The following is a 26,596-nucleotide window of genomic DNA, read 5'->3' as shown; positions in this document are numbered from 1 at the left end:
ACATTTGCTCATTCAGGCTTCTTTAATGTAAGTTTTGAACTGTTGGTTTGACAAAATAAGCAATTAATAGACGTCACTGATAATTTAAATTTGTCACTTTGGGCACTGGGAAGTTGCAACGAGCATCTCCCCCAGCATTCTCACATCTTATAAACTAAACAATAATCAATTAAATCAAATATTTTGATAATATATATATTTTTTTTTTTAAATGTGCACATTCAGGCTTCTTTATGTAAGAATTTGCTGCTTTTTATCATTTAAAGACGTAACTTATAATTTAAAGACGTCACTGTGTCACTTTGGGCTCTGGGAAATTGCAATGAGCATTTTCCCCAGCTTTCTGACAACTTCTAAACTAAACGATTAATCAAAATATACGAATAATCAGCCGATTAATCGATAACATAGACAATTGTCAGTCGAGTCCTAGTACATTTGAGTGTGTGTATGTGTAAGGTTTTGAATCAGGGTCTTTTTTCCTCAATTAAATCTAATAAAAATTTTAACTGAATTAATTTTGGTTCATTCGACTTGATGAATGAAAGCAAAACTTTGCCTGGTTAAATCAGATAAATCTCATAATAATCTAATTAAATCAGATTAGATGAGTCTTTCCATTCCACTTTGTGTATTGTTGCAGAAACTCCACATTTAAATCAGCAGGATTGGGATTAAATTTGCTTAAATATCCTTAAGTGTGTTTGTTGTGTTGGAAGTGTGCGCCCCCTGTCCTGGAAAACTGTGATGGCATCATGTCCATGTTTACTTCCTGTTCTCCAAATTAATAAATAAACTAATAAAAGTCTTGGATGAGTCACAGCCGTCTCCATGGCGAGGCTCCTCCTTCGTCATGACACACACACACACACACGCACACACCTAAACTGGATTATCACTCACACATGTGGACGTCTCATTTGGGACACTTCAGGTTGGAGTTATTTTTCAAAATAAGATAAATAAATTAACAATAAATATGAATTGTCCCAAAGAAGACAAAATGTGGGGATGAATAAATCCTTTTCTGAGACACACACATACACACACATGAACACACACACTCTTAAATGCAGCGCTCCAAGGCACGGGGACCGGCTGTGGGGGGGCTACTCAGTCTTTTCCGTTTTCCCGTCTTTGTTCTGCGGCTCGGCTGTTTTCCGGAGCTGCGTCTTTTCTGAGCTGTTGTTGATCTGTTGGTCGTTGGGTCCGCTCGTCTTCCCGCTCGAGTTCTTGTCCAGGTAGTTGAGCATCTCGCTCAGGACCGTCTGGAAGGTGCTGAGGGCCGCGCAGACCGCCGGCGTGCCGAAGCCGTGAGTGATCAGACTGTGAGGGAGGGAGAGAGCAGGACGATGAGACATGTTTGTTTCATTCAGGTGTCAGAAGAAGAAATAAATCAGTGATGCAGGCGGGATGAGTTCCTTTTTCTGTCCTCAGATTATTCACCTGCTGAGAAACTTTCCTCTCCTCACTTTATGGAGCTTCTAATCCTCCTTAAACAGCTCCTTTAGTCAGACTAACCCCTGTCAGAGCAGAGTTTAATGTCCTAAATGTTACTTCTTTGCTCATTTACAGACACACACTGTGCTGTTATGGCCTCAATATTGTCAGATTTAAACCTATTAAACACAGATAGAAGCTGAATCGATTAATCTATGAATCAATTAGTTTATCGACACAGAAATAAGTAGCTATTAGGACAATCAAGTCTTTTTTTTAAGCAAAAAAGCCAAATATTCCTGTATAAATGGACTGTACGTATAGTGTTGGGACCACTCAAAGCTTCTTTTACACGACATGTCACATTCACACATTCACACACTGATGGCAGAGGCTGCTACGTAAAGTGTCAGTCAGTCTTCACGTTCACACACCGATGGCACCGGGAGCAATTTGGGGTTCAGTGCTTTGCCCACTTCGACATGTAGACTTAGGGAGCTGGGGATCGAACCGCCGACCGATTGAAGGACGACCGACTCTACCAATGAGCCACAGCTGCCCCACACCTTCTCCATTGTGAATATTTGAAGACTTCTTCTTAGGTTTTTTGGAGTTTTGGTGGGTGTTTTTTTTTACATTTTAAGTAAGAAGTTGCTGCTTTTTGTCATTGATGTAAAGTTTTGGGTTTTGAATTGTTGGTTTGACAAAATAAGTAATTAAAAGACGCCACTTTTAATTCATAGATCTTGCAACGAGCATTTTCCCCAACTTTCTGACATCTTATAAACTAAACGATTAATCGATTAATCAAATTAATCGATTAATCAAATAGTCGATAAAGACAAAATTAGTCATCAAATATTTTCCATCAACTTTTTTGACATTTTACAGACTAAAAATATAGAATTAAGAAAATAACCATCCATGACAATCATCTGAAATTCTTAGTGATTCCTCACAGAGCTGTTTAGTCTTCTAAATATCTGCAGTTAAAGTAATCGTTCACAATCAACCATATTTTTTTGACTTCCTGAAACAATTGAGCACGTTCAAAAACACTTTGTCTACCATCACAATCTACCACAATGATTCTGTTTTTTTTAGTGTTAATACATTTTACACACAAACCCAATAATGGCAGAATCATGACGTTTGTTAAGTTATGTTCAATGTGCAAAAAAAGGTGCCACTTGGCTGCAGAACAGAGTATATACGAAGTTAAATAAAAGAGCCTTAAAAACAATGATCTGCCCGATCACGCAGCTTCTTGCACAGCTCTCAGCTCGGACCTTTAAGAAGCCAGTCGGACGCTGCTGCTGCTCAATCTGTCATCACTGTGTGTATTATTTCTGTACGACACGTCTCCCTGTGGAGGGTTGATAAAATTGTGTCTATTCTGCAAAGTGTGACGCCATGGATGTGACATTTGTGCTCCTCCTCCTCCTCCTCCTCCTCATCCATCATTCGTGCCAAACAACAAACTGCACAGCTGCATCTTTTTCCAAAATGGCAAAGTGGTCCGAGCCAAAACGTAGAACAGCGCTTTTTAATTCTTTAAAGATGCTCCGGATACGGAACATTGTTTAAAACATATATCCTTTAAATACTGCATAAAGTGTGTGTGTTACCTGAAGTGTGTGAGGTGTCTCTGGATGTCCAGGTCCAGGATGGGGGTCGGTCTGGAGGAGCCCAGAGGAGAGCGGTCTTGGCTCAGCAAGTCCTGGAACTCCTTACAGATTTGCCTGACAGACAGAAGGAGGGAGGGAAGGAGGGTTTACCATCTGTCTCCGACACAACCGGAACAATTTGTGCCTTTTTTTTCTCCTCACACTCATCCTGCTCATTTTGGATCAACACACACATTAGCTCCTCCAAGGAGACACTTGAAGAAAATAGTGCACGCAGGAGTCAGGCGAGTTCAATGTCAATCCAAGGAAAGGTTCACAACATGATTGAAAACATTCTGCAGACTGTGGAGTCAGAGGTGTTTGTCTGCAGAGGTCCGGCTGTCTGTTTGGATTTCAGTCGATGTCGAAATCGTTGTCGAGGAAAAATAGTTTATCGGGAAAGAAAATCAACTTATTTTGAGAAGAGTGCGAGTCGATTCTTCTGAGAGCATTCAGCACTCAGTGTGCAGTAGTGCTTGTTAGAATCGGCTGTAAATGAAGCTCGTTTTGTAAAATAAAAACAGGCCTGAGAGCTCTAAAATCTGAGCGTAAAGTCTCTAAGAAATCAGATCAAATAGAAGCTTTGTGCATGAGAAGGTTGTTCTGACTCATGACACTTTTACAGTTTTACATTTTTACATAATGTTCTTCTTGTTAACCAAACTTCCCCAAAGCATGCATTAAATTTTCTCACTTTCCTGACTCTCACGCACTCGATAGAGCCGCACGCTCTCTCGTTCTCCAACACGCTGTTCGGAGCTCTGTTTATCAAAGCATTGGTTTTAAAATGATCAATGTTCCTCGGCCGTGCTGCAGCTGTGAAATTGATCGCGATTTTCACCTCCACCTATAGACCTGCAGACAAACAACAACCTCAGTCTGGACCTTTGCACAAGATGGGGTCATCGCTGGCAAGAGATGGAGACATTTACAGCTGGTATTTCAGAATAAAAGTCTCTTGCAGAGAGGTTAGTACGACGGAGTATTAGGTTAAAGAAAAAGAAATCTGAGAATAAAGTCGGAATTTAACGAGGAAAAAAGTTGGAATTTTACAAGTATAAAGATGTAATTTGAGGCTATGGTTAGCCTACATCTTATTTTGAAGGGTAATATCAGAAGAGCAGCCAGCCGCCTGCGAGATCACGAGTCATTTTCAAATAAAATCACGTTTCAGAGTCCTGATCGTTCTGACAAAGTGGTGCTCATGTTCCGGAAGATTGTAGCTGTAGCTGTTTAGTGTGCTTGCACATTACTAGGCAGAAGATCTCGCATGTTCTCGCAAGGCACATATATGCTACGCTTCCATGCTACCGGGTGTGTTCAATAAATACACCTCCAGCTCAAGTTGTGTTAAGCCTCCTTTGCAACATAACTTCATGCTGAAGTTGCTGAAGAATAACGTTCCTCATTTTAGTGCAGGCAGCTGGCTGCTCTTCTATTTCCCTTTTTTATTATAATATTTAGGCTAAAATTACGATTGTATTCTCTTAATATAACGTCTTTTTTCTCGTAATTTTTCTCGAAGGGATCCACGATATTATCGGCACTCTATCAGTATGTACGTCATTTTTCTGCCGATATTTTCCGCCGTTAAAACAAGGCTTTAATTCTGCGTAAATGCTCGATGATTCCCTAAAAAAGCTTGACGTAATGCTACGACATTGACTCGGTGCGAGTGTGTGCGTGCACTGCCTGCACCACGGCTGCACCACGCCTCTTCCATCAAGCGTGAAGAAAAAACATTTGCCTAATATATCGGTATTGAAATCGGCCAAAAGGGTCGGAAAATATCGGCAAAAAATCCAATATCGTGCATCCTTAATTAGGATTTTAGATGATTAGATAGCACAGCTGCAGAGAGACAGGAAATGTGGGGAGAAGAGATTGAGAGATGACATGCAGCAAAGGGTCGAGAGCGGGAGTCCAACCCGTGACCGCTGCGTCGAGGACTGTAGCCTCTGTATGTACCTGCTCCACCCACTGAGCTCACCCAGCGCCCCCGTGCTGCTTTGTTGGTGCGTGTTTGTGTGTAAGGTGCATCTGCGTGTTTGCATTCTCACTTTGTAGCCAGAACCATCTTCTTGCGTGCGCTGGTTTCTTTCGGCTCGCTGTGCTGCCTCGCCAAATGCTCCCCCACCGCCTTGCTGGGAAACTCTGTCTCGCAGGTGTAGCCGAAGTCCCGCGCCAGGTGGAGCGCCTCACCTGAGCACAAAACAAGAACAACTCTGATGAAACTCGCCGTAAAGGATGAAAAATGAAGAGGGGAACAGGAAGTGAAGCATAATTAAAGAACTCTGGAGGTTCTGTGGGAGGTATTTTGGCCCTTACCTTCCACCAGGGAGGTGAGCAGAGTGACGTTGGCAGCTTTCCTCCGCCCTGCCGGCAGGTTGAGGCCCAGACGGTCGAGTTTCTCCCGCAGACAGCGGCCTCCGTTCTTAGACTTCGCTCTGTGGAAAAGTAGCAGAACTTTTTTACATCACAACACTGCATTTTATTTATAAGACACAGAGTGACACTCATCATCAGCAGCGTCTTTCGTCCTAGAAATTAAACCTAATGCAAAATAAAATCATGAGGCCTTTAATTAAAGCAGAATATAGATTTGCTTTGATTTGACAAAGGCAGAAAATTAAGCGTAAAATCAAAGAGTGTAAAATTAAAACATGTCGTCTGATTATATGTTGAATATGCTTCTTTATGTGGCTGCATGTCCCCCTGAGTGTCCCCTGTCAGGGTTTGAGCAGAGGACCCAAAGTGAAGTTCTATTTTGGAGAACAATGGCAGGAACAGCGCTACCTGTCACTTCTTTACCTTTAATGTGAATTTTTAAACATACGTGCATCACTTCCTGTCCGGTAAAACTGCAGAAAACCTTCTGGGATATCTTATTTATAATAATTACTGAGCGCTATATGCACGTTTATTTTCCTCGTCGATGCCTCATCTTGTAGGACCGGCCATGTTCTCGCTCTGCACCCCCCCTCCCCCTCTCTCTCCCTCTCTCCCTCTCTCCCTCCCCCCTTTCCCTTTCTCTCCGCCTCATCAATAATACAGCGCTGGCAACTCTTGCTTCCCTCTGCTTCCTCTGATCCTGGCATGCTTTGGCCCGGTCTCGCCTCCCTCTGGCTCCCTGGGCATGGCGGCGCGTGCAGCCCCGGCCCCTTCGCTCGCCTACAATAGTCTTTGTGGACGCTGTACTGTAACGCCCTGTGTTTCATGTGAGGGCTACACGGAGTAGGGCAGCGCTCTCCAGTGTTCACAGGCCAGAATTATACTTTCAAAAAAGAGTATTTTCATTTGTAATATCCCTTCTTTCTCACACTGGAGTCCTTTACTTCCATATTAGTTTATTAAAGAGGATAAAGACACCAAAAACAGCCCTGTCGATACAATCTTACATTATCTTAACTTTGTGCACAAGGCTTCATTTTCTTATTATCGCACACTTCCTGTTTTTGCGACCCTTTTACTATTACATTTACACACTTCTATCCTTATATAACGCTGCTGCCGCTGCACAGATTGAAGTGTTGTGTGTCCCACTCTCCTGGGATGCTGTTGCGAGTACTACATGAACATCTCAGTAAGGTCCTCCGCGACAAAAAGATGAAATAGCTCCGCAGAAACGCAGTAACACGGTTTAAATTCAAATATTTGCAATGTCAGTCGCGCTGAAAGAGTTTGATTTGTCTGTAAATCAACTCGTCTTGAATCGTATTTTAAAGCAGTAAAGAAGCTGCGATGAGCTCTCTGTTATTCCCATGTGTGCAGTCAAATTTCTGCTGTGTGTGTAAGACTTGTGTGTGTGTGTGCTGACCTGCGCAGTATGCCGCCCAGTAAGGAGGCGTTGAGGCACTCTGGTGGGGACAGTCTTCTCTTCACCTCGGCGATGGTCACTTTGTACTTGGAGGTGGAGCTGAGCAGCGACAGGCGGCCCGGTACCGAGCAGAACAGATCTGTAGGGTTCACCACACACGTCCCCCCTGCACACAGACACAGACACACAACACACCTGTTAGAACTGGACCCAGTCTGGACCAACAGCAGAGCTACATACCTGAAGGAATAGTTGAGATAAATAAAGAAATAAGTTGTTCTTACTGTGCGCTAACAATTAGTTAAGCAGACACTGGTTAAGGTTGTAAGTCCACCTCATACACTCTTTGACTGAGCACAATCTTTGGTAAGAAACAGAACTACATATGTTTTATGTTTGAAGAGGCCGACAGATATATCATTTGGCCGATATCATTAGGTGTATATCGGCCTATATCAGATATCGGTATCGGCGTATTTTTTCCATTATCGATGATGTGAAAAGTTCTTTTGCAGAATCCAGAAACGATACGTGTGATGATTTAGAAATAATGCTGTCACATAGTTTGTTCAGAAGAGAGCGCTACGATACCATGCTCTCAGCGCTGTCTGCAGCACATGTAGCAGAAGGTTCTCCGTATTTGAACTGCTTAAAGTAATAATCTCTAATTAGATTTTCATTTAGATAAATGTCTGTTAAGTCACTATCTATCGCTGAATGAGGTAACACAATGGTGATTGAGCCTATGGCCCACTGATGAAAGCCTTTGCATTTGCAGGATTACAGACTGGGTGTCTGTGGCGAGTTTCGCGGACAAAATCACAAGCGGCACCCAGTTAGTGACGCGTTTTCCATCACCCAGCAGTGGTTGGTCTGCCAGAGAGGGTAGGCGGAGCTAAGCGGCTGCTTTTCCGTTCTCTGCAAATGTTGCGAGTAAACGGTAATCTACTATGGCTGAACAAACAAAGAACAGATCGACGATTACAGATACAACTTCAACAATAAGTGAAAATCCAAAGAAAAAGAAACAAACTCGACGCTCAGATGAAGCAAACAGTCTAAAAAGGAAAATCAAGAGTTACAACCGGAGCCAACCGTGGACGTCACACCCGCTCCTGCAATAACCGTGTATCACCACAGGTGCCGCCAAAAAGAACAAAACTAAGATCTTCAAGAAGATAACTTTAACTATGTAAAATAATGTTTAATAATTTTAAATGAAGTTACTTGATTAAGAAAGCCCCCTGTATCTAAAATCAGTCGGCTAAACTAACTTTCTTTTGTCACACACAGTCGATATTTGTGAGTATACGGCCTCTAAACAAGAGCATTATGCCAATAACAACCCTAACCTGCAGACACCAGAGTTTTACAACAAACATGATGTAAAGAACATAAAATGTAAAGAACAACAGTTAAAATATGAAGATCAGTTTTGTTGAGAATGTAGTAAAAGTGATAACGATGATAATATTTGACTTTTACTCCATCCGAGATCCAGCAGATAAAAACCGCGTGCTGTGTGAAACGGTGCAAAGCCACAAGCACTGATCAGTATTATGAGGCCTTTTTGCACTGAAGTGAAAGAAGCTGCAACAAGAGCCGAGTTTCTCTCTTTAGCTTAGCGTAAGTGCTTTCAGGTCTGTCCTGAAGATATCCAATAAAAATCCTTAACACTTAGAAAAGCTTTGACTCAGTGAGAACACATGAACATTCATGTCTGAGAAAGAGCTAATACTTACAATAGTATCAATGTATCCTCAACAATACCTCTGTATCCACCAGTGATCACTGGGTTTTTGATTCTTCACTAAATGTTTGGAAATATATTCTTCATCGGAAACCAGTCAAAGTATTTCTCTGTGAAAAAGTTCCACTGGACGAAGCTTCGTTTTTTTTGCCTTATCTTATCTTATCTTATCAATTACATATCAGTGAGCAGAGCAAACAGGAAGTCATTTTCAGCTGCAGAAGGTTTGCAGTAAGAATTCAAAATGAACGGAAATATGGCAACAACTAAAAGCTTCTCCACGTACAGCATCAATCATTTCAATGTAAATAGTTTATATTAACTTGCCTTATTTTAACACTTCATCTCTGTCCTACTGTATTCAAACCGTGCCTTTCAAAAGTGTCACCTCCTCATGAGCTGAGAGCTCTGACTTGTTTCAGATCATCCGACAGATTTGTTAACGTTTTATTTCTCTTAAAAAGTCGAAAAAAATGTCTTAAACCACCAAAGTAGAATTATTCTTTTATAGTTTGTCTGGAAAATTAGAAATAACCATAAGAAGTAGACACATATAACAAAGCCTTGATGGTTTACAGCCTTTAAGTTAGTGTACAATCTTCATAGTATAATTAAATAATATATAATGAGATAAAAATAATGTTTAAAGTTCATCGAAGCGTACACATGAAAATATATATATCATCAATCACCAGTAAGATCAGTGTGTTTAAGTACTTGATCCTTTCCACTAGTTAAATATTATATGTGGTTATTTGTGTTGTACTGTGAATATATAACATATATTATAATGTCTGTTTCAGCTCCGTGTTTGTCTGTGTGTAAGAGAGTCGGGCTGTAATCCCAGGAGGGGCAAACCAAACCTTCCTTTTAATCACCTCCACAGACTTGATTTCATTGTGGACTTTGTCTCCTTGTGTGAATAAATGATGCTGCCTGTGATGGTGAAGGCTCTTTCACATTATTAATTGCATCTGAATCAGTGTTGTCGAGTCCTCCTGGATTAAACCCACTGTTCTGAGTAGGCCTATTATTATTAAACTTTCACTTGAACTAACGTCCCAAGCAGCTGAAACGCAAGGTTTCTGTCTGATGTACTGTAGGCTATATTCTATTATTCATCCGCCTCATTATCAAATCTAACAGCAGGGCGTGTCGCTTTGTTATTGGGCCGCGCTGGGTGTGATGGAATGAAGAAAAGGACGCCATTTAGGCCGAGTAAAAACAGCGCTGCAGGCGAAGATTGGCTGTCTTTTTTGGGGCAATGTGGACAATCTGGCCACCAGCAAAGCCTTTTAAAATATCACCAACTGTAACCTACATTTTATCTCTGAGAATCTATTATTCACATCAGCAGAAATGTGCTGCTTTCGTTTTTCTGGCCGCGGGAAGGCTGTTAGACCTGTAGCTTCAAAAACATGTCACCCGGGTTCAGCACCATGGACAGCGGCTCCCACCTTTCATTTCAGCACCTGGACAGCGCCTCGTGCCCACAGCACAACTGTGACATCATAATGCTGTGGCAACAAAAGCCTGTTGTAGTCCAGCGGGCAGTGCTTTAATACAAGGCAGTATGGGAGATGTATTTCACTCGAAATAGACGCCAGGGGATCGATTGATAGTATTGGTTAAGCTTGGACTCCTGTGTGTATGTGTGTGAGTGTCTTTGTGTGTGTGCGTGTGCGCGTGTGAAGTCCGGCTAGTTTGTGTCTCTGTAGTGACACAAACCGGGCAGACCTGTCTGTCAGACTCACGCGCTCTGACAGGGGCGCGCGTCTCTGAAAGCCGCGGGTTCACATCATATTAATTCCCCTAAAAATGTTTTGATTCAAAGTAGTTTGTATTTTATGTTGCCAAGGGCAATCGAAAAGAGCTATTGCCGGTAGTGCAGTCAGTGGAGCGCGCGGGCCCAGAGGCGATAACGGTATTTAAGCAACGGAGAGTAGCCTCGGGCTGCGGCGCGAGCGGCGGGCGGGATCACACGCGGAATCAAGCGCCTTTTACGAGTTTGCCACGAAAATTAAAGAAAAAGAGACACGGGCCAAATGTCATTCTCCTCATATTTTAACAACAATGTTTATAGCTCCTAAAAAAGCCCGCCAATGTCTTGACAGAAAAGAGAGGAGGCGTGCACGTGCTGTAGTGGCGGGGGCGCGCGCCTGACAGATCAGCTTGATCTGTGAGGCTGCTGCTGTGTTCGAGCTGAACTGGAAAAGGGAAAGCAGGGTGATTAAAAACACAGACGACTCCTCCTAAGTAGGATCCGCGTTTCTTGAGTGATTTTCTTTTGAAAAAGGTTATGTGAATATTCATGCCGCCAAAGCCGCAGTCAGAAAGAACAACATTAATATGATCTCGGCTGAATCCGGGGCCCCGCGCGGCATTAGCATATCAAAGCGTCCGCCCGAGGCGAGAGAAGCTATCGATACGGGAGCGGGAGGTAAAGCAAAGATTATTGGTTGTGATGGTTGCAGCGGCTGAGCTCAGGGCCAAATACGAAGCACCATTAACCGAAAGTGATAGCGGAGGGATTCCCGCGTCAATCCGAGAGAAAAGCCCCAACACCTAGGCAGAGCTGATGAAAAATTAAACCCGAGACACAGCCTTCCCCTCTGAATGGAAAACACAACATAGTCCCGGCTGGAGGAAAAAAAAAAACACACGAGCAGGCTTTGATAGACCCAAATCAGATCTATCGCGTGTTAAAACCCAGACTCATGAGGAAATTGGCTGGACTAACTATGTAGTGATTCAGGCCGAGTGCGCGTCCACATCCTGCACCTGAAGCGTCGACCTGAGACGCCTTCACGACCCAGACATTAAAAGCCAAATGAAATCTACCGTCTCTGATTGAACACACAGGTACACAGGAAACAACAATTACAGCACACAATTATTCCTGTGATACGGTTCACATCAGCGCCCACAAATAAAGACATAAATGATGAAGAAAAAATAGAATTTGCCCCGAAGCAGTTTAATGCGAGGTAATACTAAAAGCAGACACATAAAAACGTGGTCTATCCTTATTTGCCCCTTTAGTTTAAGTTATTTATTAGCTTCATAATCAAACTGAAATGAATTAAGCTATTTATGAATTCTATAATTGAATGTGTAAGCCTTTAAATTAACCATTTAAACGTAGACTATATGTTGTGATATTATGAATACTTTTAAATTACGTTTTTATACAGGCTAAAAATGAAAGCTAGCATAAACAGTTTGGCTAATGCTCATAGCACCTTGTGTTGCTGCTGTATCTCATTACAGAACATAGATTATACCACATATCAATATTCTGAAATGATGCCGAGTTTATACTAAAATACTAACCCTGAATATTTCATAAAAACTGTGTGTTTCTAAACAAATACAAGCCTTCAAAATATCGTTTACAGGTTTGACTCATTGTAACACGCGCCTATGCTAACAAATCAGCGCCACATTAATTCATGACATTGTTGACATTTTAATTTTGTGGAATAAACCTCCATGTTTACACAGACTGGTGTAGAAAAAAAGACGTAGGTGTTGAGTGACAGTGAATGGGAAGCTCCGTCTCTGCGCCTGTTCGCCGTGTTAGCGTTTAAACAGGCGAGAAAAAGGGGCCGCGCGCGCTGTAACATGTTGACAGCAGACAAGAGAGGGGAGTGTTCCGCCTGTTTGTCTGTCTGCTCGCTGTCTTGTCGTGTCGTGTCGAGCCGTGAGAGCTTCACGGCCCTCCGGTAGCTAGGCTATACAACATGCAGCAGAGAATAAACAGGGGGGAGCCTTACCTCTCCGGATGACGCCCCCTTGGCCGTTGAGCACGAGCCCACACTGCGCTTCCACGGAGCCCTGCGGAGACAAGACACTCATTAACACGAGCAGGAGGTGGAATCACTTCACCCAGGTTTCTTACACCGCAGGAGCTCAGTTTAAAGGCGCTGACAGGCTCCACAGACACGTGAAATTAATGGCGTTTATGGTATTTTTCTTTGGCTGTTGTGGTGCTTTCATGGACATCCAGTAAATGTTTGTATTTGTGCACCGTGACGCAGAAAAAAACATTGTTCTTTGAAAGAAATCTTATTTTTTTATAGTAATAAAACTTAGACAAGAAGCTGTATTTAATTTCAGTAAAAAAACAACAACTTTGAACTACAGTGAATGATAATGGCAGCATTGTTGCTGACCCTGAACGCCCCATAGGCCTACATCAAGCCACTAGATGTTATTTGTCCAATAAATCCCATTAGTAAGTTATTATTATTTTAATTAAATGTCAGCAAATTTAAATAGATCTCATGAGTTTAATTCAGTATAAATGATTTCCCTCTCTCAGACTTAGTTTAACTGTTACAAAACGTTTTAGACTCTTTAAAGTGATTAAATTCAGTATTTTATAAGAAAACATCAACAATTAAAAAATATATGAGCTTCTGCATATTTTTGTCACATAGATTAACGTTTCCTAATTTGGCTTAATTTGTTACAAATTTTACAAGTTTAAATTCTGAGTTATATTTCCCCTGCAGGTTGTTACATTTGAATACATTTTTGACGCTTTAAAGTGATTAAAACATTTATTTTTATGTAAATATTTCTCTCATAAAGCTCCTTAAAATGCAACTAATTTGGCAATTTGTCATGTTTAATTCGATATGAAGGATTGCCCCTTAGATTGTTGAATTTAAATACATATAAGACACTTTTAAGGTGATTTTTGTCTGTGTTGCAGAAGAAAACATTACACAAAATCCAAAAATAAATACATTTTTGAGCATATCTCTGAGAGATTCTTTACGCTTCCACTTCAAAATGAGCTCATTTCCCTCGTGCTCATAGTTTTATATCAGGTTGTTTCATTTAAATGATTTTAGAAGCCTTAAAGATTGAAGTGGTTCATTTACAAGAAAACGTTATAAAAGTGGAACAAAATCATTTTAAAATTATTTTCTTCACTATTATCCATTGACTCCTCAGATGTATCTTGCGACCCCCTTGGAAGGTGGCGACCCACAGGTTGGGAACCACTGCCTATAGATCCTTTAGGTTTCTTTACAGCGCTGTCGACTTTGAAAATGATATATTGAGAAATGTTCCCCTTGTTCGAGCCCGTATGAAGCGTTTCTCTCGAGCTGGAAGCTTTTTGTTAGAAAGTGTTCGTCACTTAGCAGCTTTGAGGAAAATTGAGGGCAGAGAGAAATAAAGGATGCAGCTCACGGATCACCCAGAAACGAGCTTAATTTGAAAGGCTCGAGGCTATGAGCGAGGACAGCAGCACTCATCCAGACTGAGAAATGAGCACGAGCGTCCAGAGTTTGTTGCGAGCCACCAACCTGTTGGGGATCTCTCTGTGTAACACACACACACACACACACACAGACACAGACACACACACACACACACACACACACACACACACACACACACACACACACACACAAACAACAAGCAGCCTCACAGCATACATACAGCCCTGTATGTATGGAAACCTGTTACCGCCGCCATTTTGGTCCAGATCACACTCGCGTGCTATCAACAATGTCATCAAGAAAGGAGAACACGCGCTTTTTTATTCAGAAAACACTTAATCCCTCGTGCGAGCCTCGAGGCCTGGCCCACGCAGAAGCCCCTGATTAAAATAAACCTGAAAAAGGAGCTTGTTGTAGCTCTTTCTTAACCAGCTCCTGCTCTGTTTCTTTTCTTCTACTGCGGAGCTAAAGTGATTATAAAATCAATATACAAAACGCAGAGGTCTTGCATGAATTAGCTTAGTGACGGGAGAAAGGTGTGGCAGCTGCTTTTGTTCGGCATGAAAATCTCTTTAACGCGCTCAAAGATGCGACCGAGCTGCACGAGACCATAGGCGCATCTGTTCCGTTCATGCATCCGCCTCGCGCGAGCTCAGGTTCACGAGCCGGTCCTTTCTTTTTTTCTCAATGAAAGGGTCAGACCTGTGCTCTTTTATGTGCCAGAAGCTTTAGATAAATATAGCATTAGCTGTAGGCGATGAGAACTATGAGCGTATAGGTCTAAAAAATAAGATAAATCACAGCCAACATTAATCACTCTGAATGTAATCTAACACAGGTGTTATTTATAATAAAATACATTTTGTTGTCATTAACACGGAATTTAAATGTTTACATTTAATGCTTTAAAATAAGTCCAGGACGGCAGATTTAGCAATAAAAATAAATAATAATAATAATAATAAATCAAAAATCTTTCAGACACTATTGTAACAATTTATAATTCTCTAAAAAAAATCAACATATTTAAGTTGTTTTAAAAGGCTATCACACATTATCGTTTCAAGCTATAGCTGCCACTCCCTTTAATAAAAAGGCTGCAATAGTAACTATTTTATTTAAACGTTATTATTAAAAATAATAACTTCAAATATAATCATTAAACGTCATACGTGTGTTATATTGTATTTATAGGCTGTTTTAATAGAGTGTAAGAATATTTCATGTTGCGTGATGACGTTTAAAATCAAAGCGACACTTCTCTCGCGCCGAGTTTGTAAATAGTTAACGTGACTGCAATAATGTGTCGCCGTCTTAAATTGTGTTTAACTACAGACGTGTATTAACCGGCTCAGATGTCGCTGCATAAGTAACAAAGTTGATTGACGTTAAGTCCGTAATTGGATAAACTACGGTGCTTTATGGCGCTCGAGCTGCTCATTGTGCCCTGAACCCCGATCCGTTAATCCGCCCTTTACCGGAGAATAGAGCAACCAGCGGCTTTTCTTTGCTCCAGCAGACAGCCGGACACACACACTCACACTCACTCACACACACACAAGAACCGTGCGAATCCGTTTTCATCTCCACCATTTCTTTACATCCAAAAGAATTATGTAAAATATGGGTCACGTGCGTTTGTGGGAAAATAAAGGGCGGATTTCACAATAGGATTGTATAGACTGCCAGTCAATTAACCTTTAGAAACAGGCCTGCCTTTCAGAGGCTCGGCGCCGGGTGGACTTGACATTTACTTAGCCTGCTGTACAGTCACGTTTGGTTTGGCGAGAAAATTATCTCGAGATGGAATCCAATAATATTATTTACTCCCGAGTATCACCAGGTTAGTGGCTGGAGAGAATATAAGACAGCTTTGTCAATGCCAAATGCAACAGACAGATGAAGCAGACAGGCAGACAGACAGACATCTGGCGCTGTCTTTCTGTTCAATATTTTTGGTATTGCTGTGTTTGGTACAATAGAGGGGAGGAAGGGGGAGGAAGGGGGGTCAATAGTGGGCCAGTGGGGCAGGGGTACTGAGCCTGAAGTGGCAGCTATGAGGGTTCTGTTGTAGTATTTTTTGGAGCAGTGTTAATAAACAAGAAATTAAGACCGGAAGTAAAGAAAAGGGGCACATTAAGGTGTTGGACCTGAAGGGAGACTGTTAGTAAAGGCGGGAAAAGAGAGTTATGGCGGCCTCCGGTACCTGCAGGTCGTCTGACGACGTCGGAGGGAGACCCAGGCCGGAGCCCGGCAGCAGCCTCTGGTCCGGGTGGTGCATACCGACGCCGTAGGCCTGGGTGCCGTGTGACGTCATCAGCGACAGGTCATGGCGCCGGTAAGCGTCGAGGCAGCCGAGCTCGCGCCGCTGCTGCTCATCCAGGCACGAGGACTTGAGGGCCGAGCGTGCGTTGTGCAGGTTGATGAAGTCGGCGGGCTCCCCGTGGTGGATCTGCTGGTAGTACTGGCCCGAGTGCAGCGAGTTCAGCCCGTAGGCCTCCGGGGCCACGGCCGGGTGGGAGTGCTGGAACTCGTAGTGGAAGGACTGGTGGTGGAGGGGCGTGTACTGGTGGTTGGCGGAGAAATAGGGCGAGGCGAACTCCGTCCCCGCCGGCGCCGGGTAGGTGAGCGGGGAGGAGGAGGAGTAGGCGACCGAGGAGTTGGCCACGGACTCCAGGCAACCGAGCTGCATGAGCCGGTAGCTGTTTGATCCGTCGTGACGTATCTACAAGATAATAAAGAGACGGGGAAATATATGAGCCGTGTCATTTAGCATCAGCCGGAGTCTCCTCTCTCTCTGCCTCCCAAACACACTCCAAAAACACAACTCACACACAACTCAAAGCGTTTTTTTTCCCACTTTAAACCACCTGAAGGAGATGTCACTTCCACACGCCCGGGAGGGGAACGAGCGCACGGCAACAGGAGCCATCGGTATTTTTCCCCTCCCTTTGGCATGCCTGTCACTCTGCTCGCAGCGGTTTAAAAGGCGTGCTGTTATATATTATTATTATTACCGAGCTGCCGGCGAATTTACTGTCCCAGCTCTCGCGCTCATTGTGGATGGGAGGTAAGCAGAGTGAGACACAGCGGAGTGTTCCGCCCTGAAATGTTCTAATCACACTGTTACCGGCTCACACACGAGCCTCGTTTGCTTCCACACACTAATAAAAAGCCCCGTTTTAACCGGCAGCTGCACTAACATGCACGCCTCTTATCTCCTATCATGCATTTTATTTTTTATCCATCTTACAGCTGCAAAACACTCCAGCTGGAGCTTTCTTGCTGCATTCAAATGCCTCCGTAACTCTGCCTAAACAACAGTATTTCTTCTTCTACGCTCCGTCTTTAATTTCATGAATTAAAGGATGTAAAGTAAATAGAATTACGTACCTCTGCGTCGTGGACAAGTCCGGGGAAGGTCGCTGACATTGTGCTTTCTCCAAAGTAACCCGTGTTTTTTTTTTCCTCCGCTCTCTGGCTCCGGTCGAATGATAATAATAATAATAATAAAAATGCGTTAAAATCCTCAAAAAGCGAGAGAAATGGAAAAGTCCCCCCTCGCGCGCTCTCGGTAACGGCAGAAAGCTGGCGGAACGCGAGCGTCTCCCCTCTGCACGGACGGGGCTGGCTCACGGATTTTGTACTTGCAGGGTATTTCTCGGCTGATGTCGTAGGTCCCTTGGTAATATAGAAGTTTTGAAAATTAAGCATCAGCACTGAGGAATGGGAGGACAATAGACGGAGCGGAGCATCCCAGGAGACAAGGAATAAATATTGTATCTTCGCCTTAATAAGGAACCAAGTGCTTCTTTCAACAATTTCGACGCTTTTTGTGGACATTTTCCTTTTTGACCCGTTTGTATTTTCACAAGCTCTTCTTCTCGCTTTCGTCGTGTTTTTCTTTCTTTTTTTTTTTTAAACTCACACCGGCGTTTTTACAAAAAAAACAAATGTACGGATTTTCAACGGAAATGTAAGTTTTATTTTGAAATATTACACAGCTAATTTCGGCAATTCTGAACGGCTTTTAAAAAGAGGATTTTTCGTTGATTTCCAGGACGAGCTCGTGGTGCGTTCAGGCTGCTTCGGTGTTGATTTTCATTTGGAAACGGGCTGTTTTCGATGCTTTCTGCATGCCTCATTTCTTTAGCTGCATTTTCATTCTTTCTGCTCTTTTTCCAGTTTCGTGCTTTATTCTGATTTCAAAATAAAATAACTGGACATATTTTCAGGGTAGATTCCTTCGATGTAACCACAACGGAATCGTTCAGATTTAATCATTTAGACAGTTTATGAATTAAATTACATTTATTTTAAACAAATCAACTATTTGTGATTGAAATAGTTTAATTTTCATGTCAAAATGTTCTGAATTAAATCCACATTTCTGCTGACTTTTCTTTTCTTTTCTTTATTTTGTCTCGTGCACGAAAAACAGCTTTTGATGAACATTATTTTTTGTGTCTTTATAGGGGGAGGGGTTACGGGGGGTTACTGAGTGTTGCCTTTGTGAAGAACCGACAGAAGCACGAGACCTTTTTCTCTTTTCAAATCAGCATTGAATGTATGTGCACGTGCATGGTTTGATAGAAGAATGGTGAATGGCGTGCTGCTTTCAGTATTATCATTACAGTGAGTTATTATAATTATTATTATTATAATTATTATTACTATTATTATTATGGCAGATAATAAGTGGGACTATTTTTTCGGTCAGTCGGTCATCCTCGTGACCAGTCTCTCTCCCTCTCGCTCTCTCTATTCCTGCCTTTCTCCTCGTGCTGTAACTGACCTGAGCACGCGCCCTCGGGGTGGTCCTGCCCAGCTGAATGGAGCCGTTGTTGTGTTGTAGAGGAAGATGATGATTGAGGAGGTTTGTTTATATTTATTTTGAGAGCTTGTAGTAAAACAAATAAATAACATAATCAGGTTAAATATAAGCGCACATGTGTGGTTGTGATGGTTGTGTAGGGTAATGACAGAGGAACAGGTGTACACAGGCGCGCAGTGAGGAGGTAGCCTGCTTCATGAGAGTGAATATACAGCACAGCCTACTGCTGCCTTGCCCTAAGGCCACCCGGGAAGCAACAGGAATACAAAACGTGAAAAAGGCAGAAGCCCAAAGCTTGTGGTCACAGCCTGGAGAGGAGCAAATAAAGAAGAGGAGAGGAGAGGAGGGGAGGAAGCTGAAGGAGGAGAGTCTGTTTGTGTTGCCTGGTTTGTTTTGAAAGCTGACAGAGAGAGAGAGAGAGAGAGGAGGGAGAGAGGAGGGAGAGAGAGAGAGAGAGGGCAGAGATAAGCCCTAATCAGTCTTGTTGTGGATGTTTTCCCCTGCTCAGCTGTAACTGTAACCAAAGCGACTCCCTGATATTATTAAAGTGCAGACTGTGACCGTGCTGACGCCGGGACGCCGGGATTGACTCTGCACTTTAATTAAGCAACTATTTCCCCTCCCATCTGTTACTGCATGCGTCTCTCTGTCGGCCCTAATCTGCCACAACAATAATAATAATACTACAAATAATAATAATGATAATAATAATAATAATAATACTTTTTATTATACTTTGATTAAAGGCAGATATATTTTAATTCTACTTAATTCTCTTCACATGCTGCCATTTCTCCAACTGTAAATATATTTCCCACTTCCTCCATGGTCACGTGGCGTTAAAAAAAAAATCCTCCCCAAAACAAGCTTAAATATTCTACAAGATCTTCCTTTTTCTTCTTGATCACCACTATTTAGCGCAGGCACATCTGAAAAGCCAGCCCTCCTTCTTTAACAAACACAGACGGCCCGGGCGGCGCAGGGTTCCGCCTTAAATAGCCTCCCTTTAAAAAAGTTCTCAAGGCCTTTTATATTTTAATTAACCGTTACCGATTGTTTCGCCTCGGGGCTCGACGGGAAACCTCTGCACGACGAGACCGGTGAAGGCCGGTTGTCGCGCGCCAGGTATTTAAAAAACGAGAGCGAGAGAGAGGGTGAGGGGAGAGAGAGAGAGAGAGGAGGAGGGATGAATGGGAAGGCCACTGGGCAAAGAGATGGAGAGAGTAAGAGAGAGCTTTGGCGTCAATTAAGTTAGTGAGTCTAAATGTGATTATGATTTATTTTTTTTGTAGTATTTTTCTTATTTTTGGACAAAAAAAAATCTTACAAAAATAATGTTTCAGGAGCGGAAAACCTACAAAAATGACTCGAGGAGAGGTGTCAGGGCGGGAAATCAAGCTGACATTTAGGCTTTTATTTTGAAAGCAGCAGCTTAGCCTGTTTCCTCCCAAATCAGCATCAAGACTGGACCAAAAGTCTGAGTTTTATGGCCATGTAGGTAACAGAAAGAGAGCAATGATGCGTTAAAATGTCAAACCTGCAGTCTAATGTGTTTTTCACTTTTAGGCCAGTCAAACTGGTTGCCTACCACCGGAAATGATACTATCTTATACCTCAACTCTGCCCACTACAGTGACTGGTGTCCGGATCAGTGAGGGCAGACTGATTATTAATTTAAGTCTTTTTAAGGACATTACAACAATGTGTTTTCTACCACAAAATACGCAATTTAATTGCCTCAAGGAGAGGCGCTTGGGCAGGATATCAAGCTGACATTTACGCTTTTATTTTGAAAGCAGCAGCTTAGCCTGTTTCCTCCCAAATCAGCATCAAGATCGGACCAAAAGTCTGAGTTTTATGACTTTAGGTAACAGAGAGAGAGCAATGATGCGTTAAAATGTCACCTGCAGTCTAATTATTTGTCACCTTGAGGCCAGTCAAATTGGTTGTCTACCACCGGAAATGATACAAGTTTACTGCCCCCAAATCTACACACTACATCCACTTGTGTCCAGATCAATGAGCGCAGTCTTATTATTAGTTTAAGTCACTTTAAGGCCGTTAAAATTAGTTTTCTACCATCAAAAATACAATTTTAGGTGCACTCTGAAATCTGCAGACTCCATTAAAGCTCCTGTGAGGAACTTTCAGTTGTGTTGATTTTGGCGCCCCCTGTGGACAAAGCCGTACCTCTTCTCTCTTTGCTGATTTTGTCCTGTACATGCTTAAGTGGTGGTTTTTAACAATAAATCTCATCCTGCTTTCTTTAACAGTCACATGTATCACTCGCTTTACATTTTTGCCCTGGAAGATGTAAACAAAGGCAGCGCTTCGTCTGACACCTACCCCCCCTCCAGCAGTTTCAGGCATTAACAATAACTATATAGAAAAAATCAATCCTGTTGCTGATGGTCTGGTTTGCTTCTGTAGCTCATACAGAGTGATCACAATTAATTTCAGTCTGTTTCATAACCAGAGAAAAACTCCTCACAGGAGCTTTAACCAAACAGTTCACTGAGCGCGTGAGTCACTGTAAGTTTTATTGACATCAGGAGGGTTTGGAGCTGCGCGCTGCTGCCTGAGAGAGAGATAGCCTACATGTGTGTATTCAGGCTGCGCAGCCACCGTCACCGCCAACCCGGCCGAGGCACCAGTTGCACGGTAGACGGTCCTAATAGGGCTTAACGCCGACGAGTGGCCCCGCTTTTACCGGCGGGCTGGGAGCGCAGCACCAGATGCGCACTGATCTCCGGACAGGAGCCAGTCCATCTGCCGCCTGACGAGGCAGGGAAAGGCCCCGAAACCCCGCGCAGCCCCACAGCCCAGAGGCGAGAATTTAGATCAGCCCCGAGGTTCCTGGATGGAGCGCTGATCCTGCAGAGAGAAGGAGGCCCTGGTGTCTGTTTTTTTTTTAGAGCAAGTGAGAGAGAATAAGAGAGCGTGGAGAGGCAGGAGATTAGGGTTTGAGATCATGTGGGCATGTGGCTTTTGCGCACGGATGTGACCTTTATTGTTAATGTAATATGTGCAAAAGAAAACCTTTAAAATGAAAATAAAAACTCTGCCATCTTAGAACAAAATATCAGCTCAGTCACAGGTCCAATTTTTATAAATATAAAGGACTTATCACCACTTTTTGGCACTTTTGATGGCAGATAATAACAACAAAAGACACTTTAATAAAGCTCAAGGTTTAGTCTTGATCTCAGTCCAACATATTATGCTAAAAATCCACCAGTCTCACATAAAAATGCTCTAAAGTAAAACGAACCAAACGTCTCATATCACGCTCGATGCCACCCCTCTTGCTTCTGCCCCTCTCGCGCCTCCTATCACCCCTGATTGGTGTAAATGGTTTAATAGCGGGCAACTACTTATATATAATAGATCATATCGCCTGCAGTCATCTAGCCTTTCCTACCACAGTAAACTGTAATCCCCTTATAGGCTTTAAGACTCCTTTAAGTGTCAGATTGTTACTCTTACAGCAAGCGATGATGCGTTTAGAGGCTGTAGGGATTCACACCGATAATACCACACAGGCTACATATAAGTTTGTTTACAAAACGTACTGTGCGTTAATGTCGGTTAATCTGGATTCTGAAGTTAAAGAGGAAACTAAAAATTCATAACGTGTCTGCCTGCAGTCTGTGTGCACATGTGTTGGCCTTGTTTATGAGTCTGTTTTGGTTTTAATCAGCTCCGGTCAGACACCGACCTCATATGGCCATGAGCGTCCGTTAACTCGGTGCTGTCGTGGCCTCTGTGTGTGTGTGTGTGCGTGTGTGTGTGTGTGTGTGTGTGTGTAGTCCTGCACCTTTCCAGCCAAAATAACGACTGGCATAATGAAGAGCGAACCATAACAAACGGCCCAGAAGATGTTTGTCCAAAAGCAATTAAGGAAATGGTGTGTGACCTACATACAGGAAGCGCCTCGGAAGGAAGCACAGGTTAATATGCTAATATGGATCTGCTAATTGTGGGGATTTACTTGTCGGTTTGCGGAGGGGAGGGAGGAGGAGGAGGGGGGGCGTCACTACTCTTCTTTAAGCCTTCAAGATTTGCAGCAAATTAATTTCTCCCCATGATGCAGTGCGTGAGGTGAGGAGAGCAGAGGCGGCAGGAAACAGGTGGTCGATGTTAGCTGAGCAGAATATAGTCCCAGATTAGGAGGAAAAAAACAACAAAATCTGGATTATTGGCGCTTTTTTTTCTCCCATTCTTCCTCTTTTTTCCTCAGATTTATTTTCCTTCTCAGGCATTAAAACAAATATCATCTAAAATGCATCCTCCTCCTGTCAAGTGCACACATCATATTAATTATTATCGCCCCAGGGTGACACCCCTCCTCCTCCTCCTCCTCCTCCTCCTCACCCACTCACATACAGAGCCCCGCAGGACGTTTAGGCTACTTCAAGGACCCTGCATCTCTCCAGGAAACAATATTATTCTTAAAAAAAAAAAAAAGTCCCTAACTTGGGGGCTCAGGCTTTCCATTCACAAGAGGCCAGCCACCGGGTATCATTGCCGGTTTGTGTTGTCAATTAGCGCGTTTAATTGTTGTTCTTTGTTGCTGTAATTACTCGTGAAGTGAGCGCAGGAGTTCAACTCAGGGCAGACACGTGTCAGCTGCTGCGAAAGCACTGAAGAAAAGGCCAATCTGCTGCCAACGGACAGTCCCGTCACCGACATATTGGAGACATATAATCCTTACAGGCCTGAACATGGTGATAATAATTATAAACAACAAGGTCTGCGCGTTGAGATCATTTTAAATTTGACATTTTAAATGGCGTTTCCGGTTTGTTATTTTGAAAAATATAAAACGGCGCGATTTTCTTTTGATTTCCGGGTTTAACATTTCAAAAAACTTCGTAATAAAGCAACCAAAAATACTACATAATCCTTAAAAGTTTAATAAATAATAAGAATAGAATAAATATAATAGGCTGTGTTGTGTTTGCTCACGTACAATCAGAGTAATGGGCTGTTATATCGTCGTCTGTCGCTACCAAACAATCAATTAACGCTCTGCTAGCATGAATGGCTAACAATATTTTAAATAGACGATTACAGCCATAACTGATGCTGTAAAATTGATCTCTAAAACTTAACTTCAGCAGCTGTTAGATCTGTAAGCCTGGTGTGTGTGTGTATATGTGTGTGTGCGCGCGCATGTGTGTCTGTGCGCGTCGATCGATGTTCATTAACTTCTTTTCAGGAGTTTCTGAAGTCCTCCTGAAGATCACACGGAAGCTAAAAGTCTTTTGACTATTTCCCATCCAGTTTTTTTGGGGTGGGTGGGTGAAAGGGGGGAGTAAATGCACAGATGGGAGGAAGAGCAGAGCGTACTTTCTGATTTTCATCATCTCCTCTTCCTCTGTGTGTTTTTGAGATCCAGCAGCTACATGACATGCAACAGGCAGGTTAAAGACAGAAACGGCTTTTATAGGCGATGAATGAATCTGTTGTCTCTCAGCGTTGTGTTTGTTTAGATTCAGGCTGAGTCTAAATTGTGTGCGCAGGGTTTGAAACAGTCTGTAAATACATGCAGCGTTTAAATCAGATAGTAAATTACATGTGTGATGACTTTAGATTTGGCTCCAGGCTCTAATAGAGGCTATCTTCTTCTTTAATCTCATGCAGCCGCTTTCACTTGTTATCAGACTCAATGAGTGTCATACGTACAGTATGAACGTAAGCAACATGTTCACTTTAACACATGAACAAAAAGTTCCACAGCTGGTTGGATGTGGCAGTGAAGGCAGCATCTTGCTTCATTCAGTAGCATTTCTACCGTTTGAAAGGACACGATTGGAGGCAGGACACCAAATGCGACATTCCTACCTCTCTTTATTCAACTTAATTGTTTTTCAGCTCATGTGACAGTTACTTATCGTTTATCACTTTTACAATATCTGCTGAGTTTATATCCATCAAGAACTTCATAAGGAATCATACACTAGACTTAAACGGTTAGTACCTTGAGGGGGTTTCAGGGTACGGAAGCCCTAAGCGGACATGCAGCCATACATTAAACAGTTTTCTCATTATCTTGAGATTTCAGTTGTTTTCTTGAGATCTCGACATATTTCTCTCAAAATAAAAAAGATGGATTAGAGGAAGGATTAATTTATCTCATAATCTCAAGATAACAAAGATGATTTTCTTGCGATAACGGGAACATTTTCTGTTGATCCAGAAAACAGGCTGCTCACTGTGATATCACAGACCAGGACATGTCATGAGGAAAGTTAAGCCTGTTTGTTTTGTGCAACTCTGGGGATATAAGTTATGATCATCTGACGTCTCAAGATAATGAGCTAAAGTTAAAGATCTCGAGAACACAACCTGAAATTTCTCGTTATCACAGGAAAGCTGAGGAAATAAAATGTATGGCTGCATGTCTGCTTTGGGCTTCCGTACCAGGGGGTCCCCAGCACTTTATTTTTGCTACAATTCAAACCATGAGTTACATAAATGATATATATAGACTATTTTTGTCATCGGCTTCTTACACTTTCTGTCATGAATCATCTAAAAGCAAAAATCTTCTAAAGTCGGGGTCTTTGGTCCAAAGGTCTGAGCACAGCTGCCTGAAAACAAACTCCTCATGACTTCAGACGGTTTGTGACCATGCGTATCAACCAAAGACGGTTTCTTGAAGTGAATTGGAATTATATCTAAGAAGAAGATATACTTTATTTAACCCCGAGGGGAAATGTAATTTTGTCACTTTATTATTAGAGACGTGCTTCAAACACATAGGCAAGAGTTACAGTTATGCACGAACAGGACCGTATGTTGTCAGAGCGAGGGCCCCGAGCCGTTCAGGGTTTCGGTGCCTTGTTCAAGGACACCTCGACATCTGACACCTCTCCAGCTACCAGTCCCAATTTCCACGCTTGGTCCGTACCGGGACTCGAGCTGGCCACCCTCCGGTTCCTAAGCCAAGTCTCCTACAGACTGAGTCTACACATTTAGGCCCATTTAGAGGCCAAAAGGTCAAACGGTTGAGTCTGTCACAAGAGCAAACGAATATTAGTGAAAGCATGAAATAAGCATCTTCAGGTTGACCTTATGAACCCTGAAAGTCTTTACGGCTTTCTTTATACGTCTTAAATCTAACAAATCTTTTTATACGAGCCTTTGAACAAAACAAAGACAAGCTGGCCTTTTCCTTCCTTGAACATATCTTATTTATCTCATTAAAGCCAAAGAGGTGAAGAGCGTGCACATCTAACCTCCGCTGGGTCCAGTTTAAGGACAAAAAACAAACAGTGTTTGTTTTATTAATGAAACGTTGCAACATGTAAGGTCTCCGTTAAACAGCCTCTGCTTTATCTTAACTACCTGCTCTTTTCTCAGCTGTGCAGCCTCTCCTGTTAAATCCGTTTCCTTTTTTCTTTCGCTGTTTTCCTTTGATTGTCTCGGCACAACAAAACTCCACAAATGTTGCGTCTTAGCCTCACACTGTGCAGGAAATAACACGCGATCAGCGAGAACAGATCAGCTCAGAGAGAAACAACTGTTTAGTCTTTGCCTGTCCATCATCTGCTGAGTGAGCTTCAACAATCTGTAAGGACCTTGTTGTTGTAATGTTCCTTTAACAGTGTTTTGTTGCTGTTTTCATGCATAAGAGTGTTTCCCCTTCTTTGCTGTTCTTGTCCCGGCCAGCAGAGTGCGCCGCTCTGGCAGTGCAGCCTGAGGGGAGATTAACCTGCAGGTCTCTGACAATAGAGAGGGGAACACACACACACACACACACACTCACAGATTTACACTCTCTCACTTTCAAAGCTTGTAAGTGTACACATGCAAGGGGGGCGACGCAGGTTCAATGACTTTGAT

The 26,596-nt window shown here is 42.6% G+C and overlaps 1 protein-coding gene across 1 annotated transcript; it reads right to left on the bottom strand.

The window, feature by feature from the left end:
• Positions 1–708: 708 nt before the first annotated feature.
• On the bottom strand, positions 709–17,343 carry tfap2d (transcription factor AP-2 delta (activating enhancer binding protein 2 delta)). The gene is made up of 8 exons (XM_069657502.1): positions 17,305–17,343; positions 16,118–16,636; positions 12,451–12,511; positions 6,925–7,090; positions 5,436–5,554; positions 5,168–5,309; positions 3,069–3,182; positions 709–1,326 (listed from the first exon to the last, which is right to left on the bottom strand). The coding sequence occupies exons 1-8, from the start codon at positions 17,341–17,343 to the stop codon at positions 1,110–1,112; spliced, it is 1,377 nt and encodes a 458-aa protein (XP_069513603.1). The 3' UTR covers positions 709–1,109.
• Between the last annotated feature and the right edge of the window lie 9,253 nt (positions 17,344–26,596).

This window comes from Semicossyphus pulcher, unplaced genomic scaffold (assembly GCF_022749685.1).
Source record: "Semicossyphus pulcher isolate SPU_LCO1_2020_fin unplaced genomic scaffold, fSemPul1.0.p SCAF_11, whole genome shotgun sequence".
Lineage (NCBI taxonomy): Eukaryota > Metazoa > Chordata > Actinopteri > Labriformes > Labridae > Semicossyphus > Semicossyphus pulcher.
Note: the sequence above shows the minus strand (reverse complement) of the source record. Positions and strands in the feature narration are given on the sequence as shown.